Raw genomic sequence first — 21,289 nt, 5'->3', positions numbered from 1 at the left:
CCACTAGATTCATATGGATTTCTTATTACCTTTTTGGATCATCTAATTTTAGGTTTTCTGGGGCCTCATTTATAAAATGTGCTTATGCACGGATTTTAACTTAGAGTGTGCGTACACTAAAATCCACTCCAACGTTCATATTTATAAAATCGGTCTTTGACATGGAAAAGTGCTTAGCACTACAGTATGTCAGGTTTTAAGCAGGTGTACACACTTTTCCTTGTGGCAGAGAGTCCGAGTACTGCAGGTATTTGGACGTTGACTGGTGCTCTTTTATATGTTAATGACATAAATTAGGGGGCATTTACAAGGCGGAGATCTGAAACAATCCAGCTGCGCACAATTTTAAGATAATTTGCGATGTATAGGTTTCACATCTGGAAGAAAGTCGTACGTACACCTTATGTACTCTTTTTGCGTACATATGATTCGTGAACAAACGCATGCACACACAAAAAAAACCTGTGTACAACTCTCTTAAGAAATTATCATAAAATCGAATGTAGGTGTAGGAATGTAAGTGGAGAGACAGAAACCTCCTAGGTTTCATTAAAAATGTCTTAATTTGTTTTTCAAACATTAACCAAAGTCTTATGGGTTTGGAATGACATGAGGGTGAGCAAATGATTACAGAATTAACATTTTTGTTTTAATGCAACAAATTTCTACACATTTTTATATTTTTTTATATTTCATTGTAATACATTATTGCGTTAAATTGACAGCCTTCATTTAAACATTAAGTGACATCATACAAGAAAATGTTGGCTGTTGTTCTTGTGTTAAAACAATTTGTGAAAGCTTTAACATGAATAGGCTGAAAACTGCACACCCTATAACCCACACATGTGCTGTACGTATATATAATTTATATGGAACCTTGAATCATTGATTTGTCATAATATATATATAATATATAATAGGGTTATTATAAATGTTCCTTGGTACCTTTTCATACACATTGTATGGAGGTTAGAGAAGTATACTAAATTAATATACCTCCTACTTAGAGTAGTTTAGTTAATTTGTCAAGATGCTCTGAGGTACAAAAGTATTCATGTGCCTATCATGGAAAATAGAAAATGAGAACTATGAGTTATTATACTATTAAGTTTCACATTACATTTTATGTTTTACACTACTTTTAATGAAGTAAAGCAGAGTATTCATGTCAGAAGCTACTGTCAGGTGTCAGTGTGTCTGGCTTCCACAGCTGTGCAAACTAGTAGAGCCAATTGCATAATCCAGATGAAGAGGAACTAGGGCATATAATCTGAAATCTGAGGAGTGTTAATCTGTGCATTGGACGAAGTAATTGGGAACAGAAGTATGAATAGGCATCAAAATCCCATATTTTCTACAAAGAATGTAATCACTTAAAATCCCTAACATTTAGAATTCAAACTGAAGATAAAACAGTTACAGCTATTAACCATGTTTGTTATCTGCCATACAACATCTATTTTACAAACGTATGACTTTGCCATTTGTGTCAAATTATATACATCTTCTGAGACTGTGATGAAAACTACATGGTTTTAGTATTACAATAAACCTTGTCAAAATTTTGTTTTTCTTTTCTGTAATCTTTTTCTCACTTGCTACCTCTTTTTTTGTTTTATAGTGTGGAAAGGGGGCAGAGAACTTTGACAAGTTCTTCACTCGCACACAGCCACAACTGACCCCTCCTGACGAGCTGGTTATCGCCAACATCGACCAGGCAGAATTCGATGGATTTTCCTTTGTCAACCCTCAATTCATCCATCCCTCCATCATTAACAGTGAATAAAACGGGAAAAAGAGGGAATGAATGTGAATCTACCAACTACCCCAAAACTCTGCCCTTACCTTTTACCCTTTTATCTGTACTGTAACTAACGTTAAACCAAAACCACAATTATCTCAAAGGACGTCCTGTCTTTTTATGTTTAAAAACCTAGCAAATCATTTTCCTATGTTTTGCATTATTTCAATTTAGGCCAGTCGAGGAGTTTACCTTAATGATTAAAAATAGTTTTAGAGATAAAAAAAAAAAAAAAAAAGACTGAGTAACACTTAAACTCTGTTTAGGAAGGGCTGTTTACATCATAAACTGACCATCTGGCTTTGTGCAGATCAGTTTTTAAAAGTCTAGGAGGCCATCTTATCTCAAACCACTGGTGGCTGACACAGAATGATTTCACCACATCTGCCCCAAGTCTCATAACAGATTCAGAGTTCTGTGCTTCCTAAAACAGTCTTCCCATTCAGGTTTTCTAAAGGAAATCGCCAAAGCCGATGGGGTTACTGACTTCCCCTTAGCACTATACCAATTTATCTTAATCTATTTACAGAAGTACTTCTGGTGTCAGTTTCAGTACTCTCTTTTTGGAGTCTTCAGTGTTTTCTCATTGGAAGTGTCATTAAATGTTTCAATCAAATATTGAACATTTCTCAGTCTTATATTTGCACATATTTCAGGTATGAAAACAGTTTAACAACTTTTAGTTTGTTTTATGGTAAAAAGCGTGCCAAGAATTGCCGCAATCCACAAGCCAACAGAGCGTTAGATGCGTGAAATAATTATGAAAAATGTCAGGTTTTAGGATATATATTTTTTAATAATTAATATATATGTCAGTTCATATAAAATGGCTTTCTTTCACAGTAAACAGAGATACATTTTACCCATATCAAATATCAGACTAAAAAGGTTGTTAACCCTTAAATTCACCAAGTGTTTTAAAATATCCTCTTTTTGCCATATTAGAAAATATCCTAGGAACATGAGAAAAACCTGTGTGTGTGCGTGCATGCGTGCGTGCGTGTGCGCGTGTGTGGTGTTTATTTTGTTTCAGTAGGCTAATGTGCGATATTGAGAAAGACTGATAAATCACATACAAGTAATTGATTTGTAAATGTTAATATCTGCTGTACCTGCAGAATTACCTTTACACCATTGTTTAGATTTAACACAACTTGTTGTGCCACTTTTCTCCTCCTGCTGCTTCAACTTTTTGCTAATACTTAATATTTAAACAATATAAGAACCTTTTTATACCAACTAAATGTGACTTCATTACATTACAAAGGTAGCCTATGTCATTAGTGCAAATTTACAACTGAGGGAAACGAATGAAAGTGAATTTGCTTTAACATAAAACATGAGTACAATTATCAGCTGGTTTACATGTTTTAGTAACTTTCATAGTCCACTTTTGTGATCATTGTCCCTTTTAAATGTGTAATTTTGTATTAACCATGTCATCATACAGTTAGCTGATATAATGCTAATTCAGGTAGATATTTGTGTAATTGTTGTTATCATTGGTGTGTACTGCTCTAAACATTGTAAAATGACATGGAAATGACCTTGTACTTTGCATAATGAAATCATTTACAAATGTGTTTTCCCCATTTGATTTTCCAACTACATTTTGTCAAAAACAAAAACACTGCTTTTAGCTGTTATGTGTGACCTAATTGGATTCCATGGTTTTAAAGTGTTAGCTGATTGGCTGCTGTCATCTTACTATGGTCTGCTAACTTGTCTATGCTTGCATGTTTGGGTACGGAAAGGATCCACTTGAAAATAATCGTGTGCATTTCTGAAGAATGTTTTGCCATCAATGGAAGATTACATTTGAGATTATAAGAGTATTACAGCATGTAGAATGAACCAGGCAGATGCATATAAAATATTTTTCTCTTTTCACATAGTTAATATTGTAAACTCTGAACATCATTTAAAATATTTTAATGTCTTTATATTGTAGTTTTGTGATGTAGTTTGTCCTGCTTCCCATCTTTTGCTTTTGTAAATTTCAGAATTAGATAAATTACTCAGATGGGAAAATCAGCTTGGTTAGATTTTAAATCACATGGTGTCAGGTTTGTTCTAGCACTAATATACTTGCCAGGTTTATTTATTTTAATTTTTTTTGCCACTTAACTGCAAATACATGGAAATTTGGCACCATGGCTGTAGTTTAGATCAGCTCACTTTTGTCTTTCCTTTTATTTCTGTGGATTTAATAAGATGTTGATCTTGCTCTAGAAACCCTTCAGCGCTAAATTATCTTTCTTCAACTCTTATGCAAACTCCCAGCTTTCTTTCTTTTCTTGTGTCTTTCCAAAAACCTGCTTTGCATCAGTGCCATGCTGAACCCAGCAAGAGAAGTGTTGCACTAACTGCGTAGCCACTATTCAATCCAGTATTTTGTGCACTAGTCTCATGTAGCTATACTGTTAACTGAATGCTGTTACTGCTCCTGAGATGGCAGTATTGCATCTCTTGCTGTTTATCTGCCAGTCAATCATGTGCACTACCTTGGCTGTTGTAAAGAAAGTTTCAAAGCCATTTAAAAAAAAAAAACAGGTTTAACGTGGCATGCTTTGAGTTTCCTCTACTGTAAGATGATCCATCTGCCTTACCTACTCCTCACTATTCCTGTGCTGCTGAATGAATGATTGAATACATGAACAAATGAATGAACGAACTGCTAATATTATTGCTTGTTTCTTTGCCTCGGGTGTTTAGCTTCCCCTTGAAGGCATAATTCACCCAAAAATAAAAATTGTCTCAATATTTACGGACCCTTCTGATATTCAAAATCTGCATGACTTTTCTTTCTTCTGCAAAGAAGATATTTGAAGATTGTTGGTAACCACTACTTTTAAGTAAGTCATACAGGTTTAGAATGACATGAGGGTGAGTAAATACAGAAATTAAATTTTTGTGTGAACCGTCAAATATATCTGCTCCTTTAGTCATCTCTTGTCAATTATAATGAATTCTTAATCATTTTTTACACCCAAAATATAAAAACAATAAAATTACCTTTTCTGCATTAATCAGCAATCCATGTGTTCCTGTACTTTAAGTGATGTGTTTGTAGAAGATGAAAGCAAACATTTTGCTCCTTGTTTTATCAATTTTTTCCCTATTTCTTTGTTGTTCTTTATGTGTCTGGTATTGTACATCACTTTGTTGTCCTTTTGCTTTGTGTAATTTAGTCTACTTGTTTTATTGACATCCGTTGAGTTGAAGATTGTTTTATTTAGCATTTAGAGGACAGAATCAACAGAATGCCTTATTTTGCTCTCTTTCTGTCTCTCAAATAGAAAGGTCCTGAATTGATCCCAAAGCACTATCTCTGTTCCTATACTAATATCGATCCATAATCTATAAATAAAACATGTAAACTGTTGTATTTTGTAGCAGTGTATGTTAGTCCTGCGTTTGTTGTCTTAACATAATCTATGCTTTTCCATGCAATCCATGTTGCCATTTATACCTAATGTATGATATTGCAAATAAAGAAGGGAAAATGAAACTCAGTCTGTAGATGTCCCTTCTTTAAGATGATCCTGACACTGGCTGTGGTGATCTGTGATCTTCTCTCCTGTACCAGAGCAGGGTACAGATACAAATTTCATACTAAGAGAGTCAAAAGAAACATTAAATGGTCATCCTAAATATTTTATCCAGCTGCTCATGACATTGTTAGTTCTCTTACCAAAAATGTATTAGCTGTAAACCACGAAATTCCACTCTGTATTAAAACCCTATACAGACATTAGACAGCTTTGTGTGTGTGTGTGTGTGTGTGTGTGTGTGTGTGTGTGTGTGTGTGTGTGTGTGTGTGTGTGTGTACTCGTCTATCTATCTAACTGGGGACCTTGGTGTCGTTACACACTCACTAACAGGGGACCGTCGAGCCAAGTGGGGACATTTTTCAAGTCCCCTGTTGGTCATGCTTTAAAACATGTTAAAATCAGCCAAAACACGCTCTGGTTAATTTTGTACATTTTTGACCAAGTGGGGACTTACATGTGTGTGTGTGTTTAAGTCCATACTCAGCAGCGCTCCTGTAGGCTGGAGCAGGAACTGCAGTGGCCCATTAACACACGTCGTTCACACTTCTCTATTGTCTGAATGGCTGCTGTCCTTGAGAGGCTCTGAGACTGTAGAGCTGCTGTTTAACTGCTTCAGTAACACTTTATAATAACTGCACGCTATTAATCATTAGTTAAGCATTAGTAAAGAGTTAATTCATTTATAAAGCATTAATATACACTAATAAGCAGTATATAAATGCAGTTATAAATGCTTTATTCCTGTTTTAAAAGCATATCTATAATGTGTTTAATAATTGTATTTTCATACTTTATTAATGATCAATTTATCATTTCTAAATGAAGTATAGCATCATTTACAAAGCAGTTATTTAGGAGTTGTCAGTGGTTCATAAGATCCCTTAGAAAGTGTGAGTAAATGATTAAACTAATTCAATGTACATTCATACATCATACACTTATTATTCAGACATATAGTAATAGTTACTTAGTGTGTTAATAAATGCTTTATTAACATGTATTTCTACTGTAGTTCAGGTAGTTATAAAGCATTTAGTAGAGGTCAGTTCACAATTTTTTGTGAGCTCATCTAAAGTGAGGACTAGTTATGCTAGTTATGTAGGAGATTTAAAGGCTGTTAATATTTCTATGTTCTCTATCACTGTGTTGTGTTGTGTTTGTTTCCTTTTTCTGTTTAGAAGATAACTGAGTCTTTAAATCTCCTTTATAAATGCTTTACTAGGCATAACTAGTCCTCACTTTTGCTCACAAAATAGTGAACTGACCACTACTAAATGCTTTATAACTCCCTGAATCTACTACATTTACTCACACTTTCTAAGTGATCTTATTAATCACTGACAACTCCTAAATAACTGCTTTGTAAATAATGCTATACTTCATTTAGAAATGATAAATTGATAATTAATAAAGTATGAAAATACAATTATTAAACACATTATAGATATCCTTATAAATCAATAATACAGCATTTAAAGCTGTATTTATAAACGGCTTATTAATGTCTGCTTTATGAATTATGATTTAACTGTTTACTAATGCTTAACTAATGATTAATTAAATGCAGTTATTATAAAGGGTTACCATATATATATTATATAATATTTTTCAGAATATAACTTCAAATATGCATTTTTTTAATAAAAAATAAAATAAAAAAAACATGCCAAGAGGGGATCTACAACTCAATGTTATAATTATAATGTAATTATTATTATATTATAAAGGTATTAATAATGCGACAGATAGTATTGGCTGCCTATTAATTAAAACATCATTTCTAAAAATAAAAATAAAAAATAAAAATCAATAGACATGTCCTTATTTTTCTGTTTCCTTTGTTTCTAGGATGTTGATGTACAGAGAAAGTCAGTGTTTGAAATATTGCTCAATTTAAATGCAACCAAACATATGTCGTTCGTTACCATCCAACAGTGGACCTTTCTTTAAGATCTAATTCAAAACTTTTGAGTTGACTTGCTGCATCTGGTCATTTTGAAGAAACAAAAATGAAATCATTTTTTTCATAATATAACTTTAAAAAAAATTAAAATTAAAAAAAATAAACATGCCAAGATTGAATCTCAACTCTGAACGATCTCTACCTATACAACAGTGGACTCACAATAGCCTGCAATGGAACTGTGTGTGTGTGTGTGAATAGTTAAGTATGTCTTTATTTTGTAACTATAAGTTATATATATATATTTATATATAGGCCTTCATAGATACTTTCTATGCTTGGTTATGCAGTCCCTAACAATTTACTTGCCATTGTTATGTGCCATTGCACTCACACATACATGTCTATATTACTAACAGACCAATGTCGCTCTACACTGGCCAAGTGAGGACTCAATGAACGATGTCTATCTATACAAGTGAGGACTTGAACAGTGTGTGTGTGTGTGTGTGTGTGTGTGTGTGTGAACAGTGAAGTGAACTGGCAGTGAAGTCTGTCTTCATTATGTATATATAGTATATTATATAGTATATTATATATTATGCCTTTTATCAGTCATAATATTTGTTTATTTTATTTAACACTTATTTTCTCTCTTCATAGATACTTTCTATGTTTGGTTATGCAGTCCCTTTAGGGTTTATAGGATTAATCAAACAGAAATAGCTCTTTAAGGTAACGATTTCAGGTCACTATAGTGACCTATATTTAGTATAGCGTAAAGCATACTTTATACAGTGAATAATGATTTTATTAATCAAAATGAACTTCGCGTCCCCAGTTGGATGGTAAAGAACGATACGTGTTTGGCTGCTTTGTACATTTCTTGCCATCACAAACACACTGTAAAGATTTTGGAGGTCAATCTCAAAATGTTATGTCGAAAAACTAAAGTGCAATAAATAATACACGCTTTAGGGTCTGTTTACACGACATCATTTTCAACTGAAAAGCAGGGTTCGTACACATTTTTACCATTAAATTTCCATGACTTTTCCAAGACTTTTCCATGACTTAAAGGTAAATATTCATGACATAGTTTTCTATAAAACATCTGTATACATGTTAATTAACTCCTTGTGGGCGGGTAACGTTAGTAGCGGATGAAAAATCTAAATGTGCTTGAAGAGCTCTTTTCCAAAATGCGATAAACGCCATAAAAAAATAAAAATAAAAAAAAAACGAGATTGTTAACAGATCATTAGAAGTCCTCAAAATTAGTCAAACTAATCTTATATTCTCTCTCTCTCTCAATTTTAATTGTTTATTAATAAACAAGTATTTTCTGTGTCGACTGCAAAGACGAAGTTGACTGACTCGCGATCTTCTTAGTAGTGAACACGCCGGAGAGAAATGCACATTTCATACGGATTAGGCTACATCGTTTTATTTTGTTTTGAATTGTTCTGTTTAAAAGTAGATATTTCTGTAGATAATAGATATAGGCCTATTTCAGTTTTGTTTAGGTCTGTGAGGCGAGTAGGCTACCTTTTACGCTGAGTTTCGGTTCATGGATGATCCAGTTCACTCCGGCGCCTCTGTGTCGTGATTATCTATTTTCTGCTATTTACTTTTTATTTAGGCTATTAAGCAATTGGTTAATGAAACATTTTAAAATCAAGATACAATTAATACAAAACGAAATTCGTTTAGGAAGGCTTTGTGCTTTCTGTTTGAGGTCTCTGTGTAAGTTTTAAAGTCTTTTAGTGCCGCTCTCAGAGGACTCATTACCGTAATGGAGAACGGTCACGTAACATTGTTTTTTCCTCATAAATGTGAACACGGAAAATAAAAGACCAAATACATTTTTTTAAAGAAAAAAATCATATATATTTTAAATGTTTAACAAAGAGGCAAAAAGTCATAAACAAAAATCAGAAAATTTGTCGATATTTTTTTCTTTTTCGCACAGCATTTGGTGTAGCCTACAGTTCAAATTTAAATGTTGGCGTTCAACTTTGCGTTTTAAAAATAGCCTACTTACAACAACCCTTCATTTTTCGTTTTTCATTTGGGGGTTAAAGGAAAAACGAGTGGACACAAAAGAACACGGACCTTTTGGACAGAAAGAATACATGAAAGCCAGGGTTCCTTATTAAATTCATAAAAGAAACAATACAGGGATAGCCTACTCTCAAAGAAATGCCACAATCAAGGGAGAAACATGAAGAAACTTAGCATATAGCCTATGTGCCGTTCGCATAAGGGTCTTTCCCTGACATTAATACTTGGATAAGACATTAATAATAATAATTTGTAGGGCGGTGGGTGAGATATAAACCTACTAACGTCCTCCGTTGCCATGATTTTTGGAATGACTGATCGCAAAAAAAAAAAAAAGTTTTAGTCGGTTAATGGAAACGCCATCCTTTTGCAATAGTTATTTATCGATATTTAGAAGAAAAAAAAAGTTTTGCTCAAATCTGTAATGGAAAGGCACATACGAAGCTATATGAAAATGCAAAGCAGCTTATTTTAATTTGAAGCACTGAGCTGATGACAGCAACACAAGAGCCACACAGGTGTGGCTACTTAGTCGCTGTCCTCAGTGCCGTAGAAAAGCGCTGAATGAGTTCCCCTTCATGTTCGTTTCAGCGCTTTTCTGCGGCACTGAGGACAGCGACTAAAACTAGATGGGCCAAAAGATTCATTTCGCCTCTGACGCGCGTAAATTTCTAGACACGTCAGGCGCGAATTTGACGCGCTATTCGCGTCCGGTGTGAACGCACAGTAAAACGAAAAAAGTATTGCAATTTGTTTCCCCAATTTTATTAATTAAACAAATTCAAGTACACAGATATTTAGAAAAACAAATTTCCATGACTTTTCCAAAACTTTATGAGTTTATTCATTTTCCAAAACTTTTCCAGGCCTGGAAATTGCCATTTTAAAAATCCATGACTTTTCCAGGTTTTTCATGACCGTACGAACCCTGGAAAAGTGAAAACGTTTTGGCCGTTCATTTCAACGAAAATGCCATTTTGGGGGCCTGACAATGAAAGCTTTTGAAAACGAGTTTTTGTGAGCTCATCTAAAGTGAGGACTAGTTATGCCTTGTAAAGCATTTATAAAGGAGATTTAAAGGCTGTTAATATTTCTATGTTCTCTATCGTGTTGTGTTTGTTTCCTTTTTCTGTTTAGAATATAAATGAGTCTTTAAATCTCCTTTATAAATTATTTACAAAGCATAACTAGTCCTCACTTTAGATGAGCTCGCAAAATAGTGAACTGACCACTACTAAATGCTTTATAACTGCCTGAATCTACTACATTTACTCACACTTTCTAAGTGATCTTATTAATCACTGTAAACACCTAAATAACTGATTTGTAAATAATGCTATACTTCATTTAGAAATGATAAATTTATTTAATAAAGTATGAAAATGCAATTATTAAACACATTATAGATATGCTTCTAACTCAATAATACAGCGTTTAAAGGTGTATTTATAAACTGCTTACTAATGTCTGCTTTCTGAATTATGATTTATCTGTTTACCAATGCTTAACTAATGATTAATAGGATGCAGTTATTATAAAGGGTTACCATATATATTATATTATATTTCTCAAAATATAACTTCAAATTTGCATTTTTTTTAATTAAAAAAAAAGCATGCCAAGAGGGGATCTGCAACTAAATGTTATAATTATAATGTAATTATTATTATATTAAGATATTAATAATGCGACTGATAGTATTGGCTGCCTATTAATTAAAACATAATTTCTACTCTTAAAAAAAATCAATAGACATGTCCTTATTTTTCTGTTTCCTTTGTTTCTAGGATGTTGATGTACAGAGAAAGTCAGTGTTTGAAATATTGCTCAATTTAAATGCAACCAAACATATGTCGTTCGTTACCATCCAACAGTGGACCTTTCTTTAAGATCTAATTCAAAACTTTTGAGTTGACTTGCTGCATCTGGTCATTTTGAAGAAACAAAAATTAAATCATTTTTTTCATAATATAACTTTTAAAAAATCAAAATTAAAAAAATTAAAAAAATTAAACATGCCAAGATTGAATCTCAACTCTGAACGATCTCTACCTATACAACAGTGGACTCACAATAGCCTGCAATGGAACTGTGTGTGTGTGTGTGTGTGAACAGTTAAGTATGTCTTTATTTTGTAACTATAAGTTATATATATTTATATATAGGCCTTCATAGATACTTTCTATGCTTGGTTATGCAGTCCCTAACAATTTACTTGCCATTGTTATGTGCCATTGCACTCACACATACATGTCTATATTACTAACAGACCAATGTCGCTCTACACTGGCCAAGTGAGGACTCAATGAACGATATCTATCTATACAAGTGAGGACTTGAACAGTGTGTGTGTGTGTTTGTGAACAGTGAAGTGAACTGGCAGTGAAGTCTGTCTTCATTATGTATATATAGTATATTATATAGTATATTATATATTATGCCTTTTATCACTCGTTTTGAAAACGATGCCTTTACCATCTGCATGTAAACAACATAAACGTGAATTTGTGAAATTGTTACGTCATTCCAACCCGGTCACACTAAATGCGTCTCTATAGCACACATTGTGTTTATTGTGCAATTTATACGTGCATATGATAGGCATGGGTGGGTTTAGGGTAGGTTTAGTAGTGGTGTGTAATATGTAATATGTATTATATGTTTGGTTAGGATTAGTTTTGTAGGATGTGTGTGTATTACACTCAATAAAGTGAATATATATATAAAATATATTTTCGCGTAAAAATTGCATGATAAACACAATGCGTGCCATAGAGATGCATTTTCATGAGATCAGGCAGGTCATGCACAAGTATATAACATGGTCACATGCGTACTTATCATCACGTGTTCACATGTTCATGAGTATTTGAGTTTTTTTTTTTTTTTTTGACAAAGTAAGAAAGGTTTGGGGTGTGCTTTTAGATGGGCCTTTAAAATTTGACAAACAAATATCTTCAGTAACTGGATCTAGTTTCTATCAACTCCGTCTTTTGTCTAAAATTAAACACTTCCTAACTGACAAAACACTAGAGATGGCTGTTCATGCTTTTATTACTTCCCATTTAGACTACAGCAACTCATTGTATTGCGGTATTTCCAAGTCACAAATCGCTCGCCTTCAACTGGTCCAAAATGCTGCAGCAAGATTTATTCACAAAAGTAGTAAATATAATCACATGATGATGATGATACATTTTATTTATATTGCGCTTTTCTGCTTTACATATAGCCTCACATTCAAGCTGGGGGCAAGCTGGGGCCAGTTGTACTGTTAGAGGGGCCAGTTTAGACCTTATTGTTGTCATATCATTTTCTGCACTGCACTATAGGCATTAACAGGCAAAATACCATGATTACCAATCATTCAACAATGTATTTGCATTGCCATTATATTTTTTAAATTTGCATTACATATTCAGAATCAGTCACATTAACTGCATTCTACGATTTTTGTGTTTTTTTTGCAAAAAGATCAGCAAATTCATCTAGATTTAAGGCCTTTGCCCTCCTTGACTCAATACTTAGAACACCTAAATTGCTTAATCTGTCATCTGACATTGTGGACCTGAGATAGGTTTTCACCAGCTTTAGTGCATACAATATAATATACAATTAAATTATGCTTATTTTAAATGTATTGTGCAGGCTAGGTATAAAAAATATAGGAAAAACCATGATAATATGAAACGCTTCAAAACAGAGCGCACAAAGCGCGTATGCGCATCGCGGGTGCAGAATGATGTGCTCAAAGCAACATGGAGTCACAGTGTTCAGCGCTGCACAAGTGCGCATTTAAAAGTTCACGGCACAAAGCGAAGAAATTTCGAGCGCACAAATCCTAGTGTAGCCTATATCTGTCCAACAGTTTATTGATCATTTGTTTCTTCACATAGTGAAGTTTTAAATTCCAGTTATTGTGCGTTTGATGCCGATTCATAGTCCTTGTGGTGTGAACAGGCACACGGTAGCGAGTCGTTTTAAAACAGCAACAAACATAAAATACAAATACACAAAATAAAGTCATTTTATGCAAATCCACAGCCTTTTATCTACAGATCAAGCATTATAATGTGTATATATCATATTGGAGAGAGTTTTACCGTGCATATATAATATAAATTAACATTACAAAAGTTAATGATAGTACATTTCAAATACCTAAAAATTGACAATTAAGTGATTTTGTTCGAGTCAAAAATATTACTTAACATTAATGAACCAACGGTACACATTTTTTACTTTAGCAATCTTATGGGTTGTGGTCTCTCAGACATTGGCAGTAATAAAAATACAATAAAAACATAGTTTCCCTTTGGACTTAAATTACATATCTTTGTGGTATACGGTAGAAATATTGCACATTTCAGTCTAGCTTAGGTTTTTAAAATAAATAACACAGTCTTGGAAATAATATGTAAGCATGTGCAAATAAGCCTGTATAGTAAATCAAGTTCTGTTGGTCTTTGTGTTTAAGTGAGAAATTAATTCATTTAAATTGAAAGATCTCAATGTTTATAAGATCTTTCAATTATGTTTAACAGTTTTGAGCGTATAAAAGAGTGTATAAAAATGGGCTCTGAGTTTTGGCAGTGGTTGTGTCTAAGTGAAATATGTAGTTTGGAAGATGTAGTCACTGAATGCATTAATACAACATTGAATGACACAGACATTTGCAACACTTCTACAGTAATACCGTAGTAAAATATTTTCAGAATCTAAAAATTTAAATACTATCAAAACAATTAGATGTAGCTGAACACATACAGGTATTAATCTTTCAGTTTCATCACCATCTATAAAAAGGGGAAACTTGGGGGAAATGTGTACTGTACTGTAAACAATGACCATGTGACATAAAATGCTGTGAATTCTGAACAACAGAAAACAGCAGAAATATGTTAGAATTCTACCCGTTATTTGTGTGTTTTTTTATTTAAAGTGTGTTTTTGGGGGGTAAAACCTTTTCTAGTGTTCTGGAAGAATGAGTTGATCTGAGAATGAAGTTTCAGTGCATTTTGAATGTGAAATGAACTGCTGTAAAGCTGTAAGTTAGTTTGGAGAAGATATCATGGTCTTTTAACCTGATATCATTTAAGACATCATTTAAGACTGTGGTATAAATGATTGAATGATTTAACCATAACTCATTACTATCCTTGATATTCTAAAATAGGTATTTTTCATGTGTATGTAGACTAGGGTGTGTGATATTGAGTTGTTGCACTTCCCCCCCACACGCAATTTACATATCAATGCAGGAAGGCCTTAAAGGCCAGTGTTTTTCTTAGGTGAGAAAACTGGCCAACAACCCCCAGAGTAGTGTTACCAATATCTGTGCAACTTCTCAAATACACTAGAATAAACTAGAGAAAACGCTGGGATTTACCCTGCCAAATTAAATTAAATTACAGGTTTTTACAATCGCTATGACACATTTCTCAATATTTAGGTACATTTTCAAAACTCTTCACTCAGTTCTCCTAACCAACTTACAGCTTGACAGCAGTTCATTTCACATTCAAAATGCACTGAAACTTCATGTCTCAGATCAACTCATTCTTCCAGAACATTAGAAAAGGTTTCACCCATACACTTAGTGATACACTTTGTCACACATAAAACAAAAAAACACAAACAACAGGAGCATTACACAATGTTTTCTTTTGTAAAATGCTTTCATAAAACAAGAATGACACTATCTACTGTTTATAATTCACTGCAGTTGATGTTACATAATCCTTTTTGATTACAGCCCAGTTATCATCTATGATAATATTGAGCAGGTGGATACCTATAAGTATCTAGGTGTGGTCATTGATCGTTCATTTACTTGGAAAGCCCACATTGATTATCTTTGTTCAAAATTCCGGCAACGATTGTATTTTTTTAAGAAGACTTAGGCTGTTCGGTGTAAATCAGAGAATTATGCAATTATTTCATTATGCCGTTTTAGGTAGTCTTTTAAATTATAGGATGCAAACTTCATATGGCAATCTTTCGGTCCAATTAAAATCACAGCTTGCATGTCTTGTGAAAACTGCAATGTAAGTTATGGGTGTAAGAGAGTACTCATCACTTCAATCAATTTACGAATCGTGGATTTTTAAAAAAATGCACAGACAATAGTGAGTGATTCAAGCCATGTTTTATTTCCAATGTATCAGCTTCTGCCATCATGGAGACGGTATAGAGTCCCACTGAGTAAGAGTAACCGTTAGAGTATCTATTAATATGTTAAATAGCAAGATGTAGTTATACATATATGTAGTTTTAAACTCTTTTTGGTTTGTGTGTGTATGTATATGTTGTGTACTAATGCAGCTTTGAGTCCAAGACAAATTTCCTGAAAAAGGACAATAAAGTAAAGTATACTAACAAACTAACTTTTTAACATTACTGTACTAAAATATTCCTAAGTTTCCCCTTTTGTATAGATGGTGATGAAAATGAAAGACTAACACTTACATCTAATTATTTTGATATTATTATATTTTAGAATCAGAATATCTATTTCAATGTGATATTACTGAAATTAATTTTTAACAGTTTAACAGTACTATTATTATTAACAGTTTTAAAAAGAGTATGTAAACGTGCAAATTAGCCTGTATAGAACATAAAGTTCTGTTGGTGTTTGTGTTTAAGAATAATTAATGTAAATGGAACAAAATGCATTCAATGACATCTTTCAAAGCAGTGATCCACAGTTTAGCTCACATAGACGGAAGGTGTGATCACTGTGTGAAGAGAGTTTTGAAAAAGTGACTTTAGAATTGGGAAACTTACATTTTATTTGTGTTTGGAATAATCATTAATTTAGTTTCATTGTAAACATAGTGCTAAACAAGTAAACAAGATTTTATATTTAAATATTATATTATAATATATAATACTGATTTCAGAATTGTGCAAGGTGTATTTTCCGGAATCTCTGTGTGAACGGAGCTTATGTGAGCCAAACTGTGGATCATTTATTATTGCTTTGGCAAAAAAAAAAATTATTTCTAACTTAACACAAACACCAACAGACATTTATGTTCTATACAGGCCAATTTGCAGATGTTTACATTCTCTAATCAAAACTGATGTTCAAAACCTAATATTTAAATTCTGAATCTAAAAAAAACAAAAACAAAAAAATATATATTTAACTAAACACCTATACAAGTGTTAATCTCAGTTTCATATTTTTGTACAGTATTGTAAACGTGGATAATGTAACATTAACTGCAGTGAACAGTAGATAGTGTAATTCTTGTTTTATTTATTTTTTAAATACATTTTTACAAAAGAAAACTTTACAAAATAAATTTGGCAGGGTAAATCCCAGCGTTTTCTCTAGTTTATTCTAGTGTATTTGAGAAGTTGCACAGATATTGGTAACACTACTCTGGGGGTTGTTGGCCAGTTTTCTCACCTAAGAAAAACACTGGCCTTTAAGGCCTTCCTGCATTGATATGTAAATTGCGTGTGGGGGGGAAGTGCAACAACTCAATATCACACACCCTAGTCTACATACACATGAAAAATACCTATTTTAGAATATCAAGGATAGTAATGAGTTATGGTTAAATCATTCAATCATTTATACCACAGTCTTAAATGATGTCTTAAATGATGTCAGGTTAAAAGACCATGATATCTTCTCCAAACCAACTTACAGCTTGACAGCAGTTCATTTCACATTCAAAATGCACTGAAACTTCATTCTCAGATCAACTCAATCTTCCAGAACACTAGAAAAGGTTTTACCCCCCAAAAACACACTTTAAATAAAAAAACACACAAATAACGGGTAGAATTCTAACATATTTCTGCTGTTTTCTGTTGTTCAGAATTCACAGCATTTTATGTCACATGGTCATTGTTTACAGTACAGTACACATTTCCCCCAAGTTTCCCCTTTTTATAGATGGTGATGAAACTGAAAGATTAATACCTGTATGTGTTCAGCTACATCTAATTGTTTTGATAGTATTTAAATTTTTAGATTCTGAAAATATTTTACTACGGTATTACTGTAGAAGTGTTGCAAATGTCTGTGTCATTCAATGTTGTATTAATGCATTCAGTGACTACATCTTCCAAACTACATATTTCACTTAGACACAACCACTGCCAAAACTCAGAGCCCATTTTTATACACTCTTTTATACGCTCAAAACTGTTAAACATAATTGAAAGATCTTATAAACATTGAGATCTTTCAATTTAAATGAATTAATTTCTCACTTAAACACAAAGACCAACAGAACTTGATTTACTATACAGGCTTATTTGCACATGCTTACATATTATTTCCAAGACTGTGTTATTTATTTTAAAAACCTAAGCTAGACTGAAATGTGCAATATTTCTACCGTATACCACAAAGATATGTAATTTAAGTCCAAAGGGAAACTATGTTTTTATTGTATTTTTATTACTGCCAATGTCTGAGAGACCACAACCCATAAGATTGCTAAAGTAAAAAATGTGTACCGTTGGTTCATTAATGTTAAGTAATATTTTTGACTCGAACAAAATCACTTAATTGTCAATTTTTAGGTATTTGAAATGTACTATCATTAACTTTTGTAATGTTAATTTATATTATATATGCACGGTAAAACTCTCTCCAATATGATATATACACATTATAATGCTTGATCTGTAGATAAAAGGCTGTGGATTTGCATAAAATGACTTTATTTTGTGTATTTGTATTTTATGTTTGTTGCTGTTTTAAAACGACTCGCTACCGTGTGCCTGTTCACACCACAAGGACTATGAATCGGCATCAAACGCACAATAACTGGAATTTAAAACTTCACTATGTGAAGAAACAAATGATCAATAAACTGTTGGACAGATATAGGCTACACTAGGATTTGTGCGCTCGAAATTTCTTCGCTTTGTGCCGTGAACTTTTAAATGCGCACTTGTGCAGCGCTGAACACTGTGACTCCATGTTGCTTTGAGCACATCATTCTGCACCCGCGATGCGCATACGCGCTTTGTGCGCTCTGTTTTGAAGCGTTTCATATTATCATGGTTTTTCCTATATTTTTTATACCTAGCCTGCACAATACATTTAAAATAAGCATAATTTAATTGTATATTATATTGTATGCACTAAAGCTGGTGAAAACCTATCTCAGGTCCACAATGTCAGATGACAGATTAAGCAATTTAGGTGTTCTAAGTATTGAGTCAAGGAGGGCAAAGGCCTTAAATCTAGATGAATTTGCTGATCTTTTTGCAAAAAAAACACAAAAATCGTAGAATGCAGTTAATGTGACTGATTCTGAATATGTAATGCAAATTTAAAAAATATAATGGCAATGCAAATACATTGTTGAATGATTGGTAATCATGGTATTTTGCCTGTTAATGCCTATAGTGCAGTGCAGAAAATGATATGACAACAATAAGGTCTAAACTGGCCCCTCTAACAGTACAACTGGCCCCAGCTTGCCCCCAGCTTGAATGTGAGGCTATATGTAAAGCAGAAAAGCGCAATATAAATAAAATGTATCATCATCATCATGTGATTATATTTACTACTTTTGTGAATAAATCTTGCTGCAGCATTTTGGACCAGTTGAAGGCGAGCGATTTGTGACTTGGAAATACCGCAATACAATGAGTTGCTGTAGTCTAAATGGGAAGTAATAAAAGCATGAACAGCCATCTCTAGTGTTTTGTCAGTTAGGAAGTGTTTAATTTTAGACAAAAGACGGAGTTGATAGAAACTAGATCCAGTTACTGAAGATATTTGTTTGTCAAATTTTAAAGGCCCATCTAAAAGCACACCCCAAACCTTTCTTACTTTGTCAAAAAAAAAAAAAAAAACTCAAATACTCATGAACATGTGAACACGTGATGATAAGTACGCATGTGACCATGTTATATACTTGTGCATGACCTGCCTGATCTCATGAAAATGCATCTCTATGGCACGCATTGTGTTTATCATGCAATTTTTACGCGAAAATATATTTTATATATATATTCACTTTATTGAGTGTAATACACACACATCCTACAAAACTAATCCTAACCAAACATATAATACATATTACATATTACACACCACTACTAAACCTACCCTAAACCCACCCATGCCTATCATATGCACGTATAAATTGCACAATAAACACAATGTGTGCTATAGAGACGCATTTAGTGTGACCGGGTTGGAATGACGTAACAATTTCACAAATTCACGTTTATGTTGTTTACATGCAGATGGTAAAGGCATCGTTTTCAAAACGAGTGATAAAAGGCATAATATATAATATACTATATAATATACTATATATACATAATGAAGACAGACTTCACTGCCAGTTCACTTCACTGTTCACACACACACACACACACACTGTTCAAGTCCTCACTTGTATAGATAGATATCGTTCATTGAGTCCTCACTTGGCCAGTGTAGAGCGACATTGGTCTGTTAGTAATATAGACATGTATGTGTGAGTGCAATGGCACATAACAATGGCAAGTAAATTGTTAGGGACTGCATAACCAAGCATAGAAAGTATCTATGAAGGCCTATATATAAATATATATAACTTATAGTTACAAAATAAAGACATACTTAACTGTTCACACACACACACACACACAGTTCCATTGCAGGCTATTGTGAGTCCACTGTTGTATAGGTAGAGATCGTTCAGAGTTGAGATTCAATCTTGGCATGTTTAATTTTTTTAATTTTTTTAATTTTGATTTTTTAAAAGTTATATTATGAAAAAAATGATTTAATTTTTGTTTCTTCAAAATGACCAGATGCAGCAAGTCAACTCAAAAGTTTTGAATTAGATCTTAAAGAAAGGTCCACTGTTGGATGGTAACGAACGACATATGTTTGGTTGCATTTAAATTGAGCAATATTTCAAACACTGACTTTCTCTGTACATCAACATCCTAGAAACAAAGGAAACAGAAAAATAAGGACATGTCTATTGATTTTTTTTAAGAGTAGAAATTATGTTTTAATTAATAGGCAGCCAATACTATCAGTCGCATTATTAATATCTTAATATAATAATAATTACATTATAATTATAACATTTAGTTGCAGATCCCCTCTTGGCATGCTTTTTTTTTAATAAAAAAAAAATGCAAATTTGAAGTTATATTTTGAGAAATATAATATAATATATATGGTAACCCTTTATAATAACTGCATCCTATTAATCATTAGTTAAGCATTGGTAAACAGATAAATCATAATTCAGAAAGCAGACATTAGTAAGCAGTTTATAAATACACCTTTAAACGCTGTATTATTGAGTTAGAAGCATATCTATAATGTGTTTAATAATTGCATTTTCATACTTTATTAAATAAATTTATCATTTCTAAATGAAGTATAGCATTATTTACAAATCAGTTATTTAGGTGTTTACAGTGATTAATAAGATCACTTAGAAAGTGTGAGTAAATGTAGTAGATTCAGGCAGTTATAAAGCATTTAGTAGTGGTCAGTTCACTATTTTGCGAGCTCATCTAAAGTGAGGACTAGTTATGCTTTGTAAATAATTTATAAAGGAGATTTAAAGACTCATTTATATTCTAAACAGAAAAAGGAAACAAACACAACACGATAGAGAACATAGAAATATTAACAGCCTTTAAATCTCCTTTATAAATGCTTTACAAGGCATAACTAGTCCTCACTTTAGATGAGCTCACAAAAACTCGTTTTCAAAAGCTTTCATTGTCAGGCCCCCAAAATGACATTTTCGTTGAAATGAACGGCCAAAACGTTTTCACTTTTCAGTTGAAAATGATGTCGTGTAAACAGACCCTAAAGCGTGTATTATTTATTGCACTTTAGTTTTTCGACATAACATTTTGAGATTGACCTCCAAAATCTTTACAGTGTGTTTGTGATGGCAAGAAATGTACAAAGCAGCCAAACACGTATCGTTCTTTACCATCCAACTGGGGACGCGAAGT

At 32.9% G+C, this 21,289-nt stretch overlaps 1 protein-coding gene across 1 annotated transcript in view; it reads left to right on the top strand.

Moving 5' to 3' along the window:
* The window catches only part of prkcaa (protein kinase C, alpha, a), a 205,281-nt gene extending 199,962 nt beyond the window's left edge, over positions 1-5,319 (top strand). Inside the window, exon 17 of the mRNA XM_082136835.1 lies at positions 1,625-5,319. Within this exon, the coding sequence (XP_081992961.1) occupies positions 1,625-1,789 (165 nt within the window). The 3' untranslated portion in view covers positions 1,790-5,319. The remainder of the gene's footprint in view (positions 1-1,624) is intronic.
* Positions 5,320-21,289: the final 15,970 nt, after the last annotated feature.

The sequence above is a fragment of the Leuciscus leuciscus genome (assembly GCF_965113295.1).
Source record: "Leuciscus leuciscus genome assembly, chromosome: 14".
NCBI lineage: Eukaryota > Metazoa > Chordata > Actinopteri > Cypriniformes > Leuciscidae > Leuciscus > Leuciscus leuciscus.
This window is presented reverse-complemented; position numbering and strand designations above follow the sequence as displayed.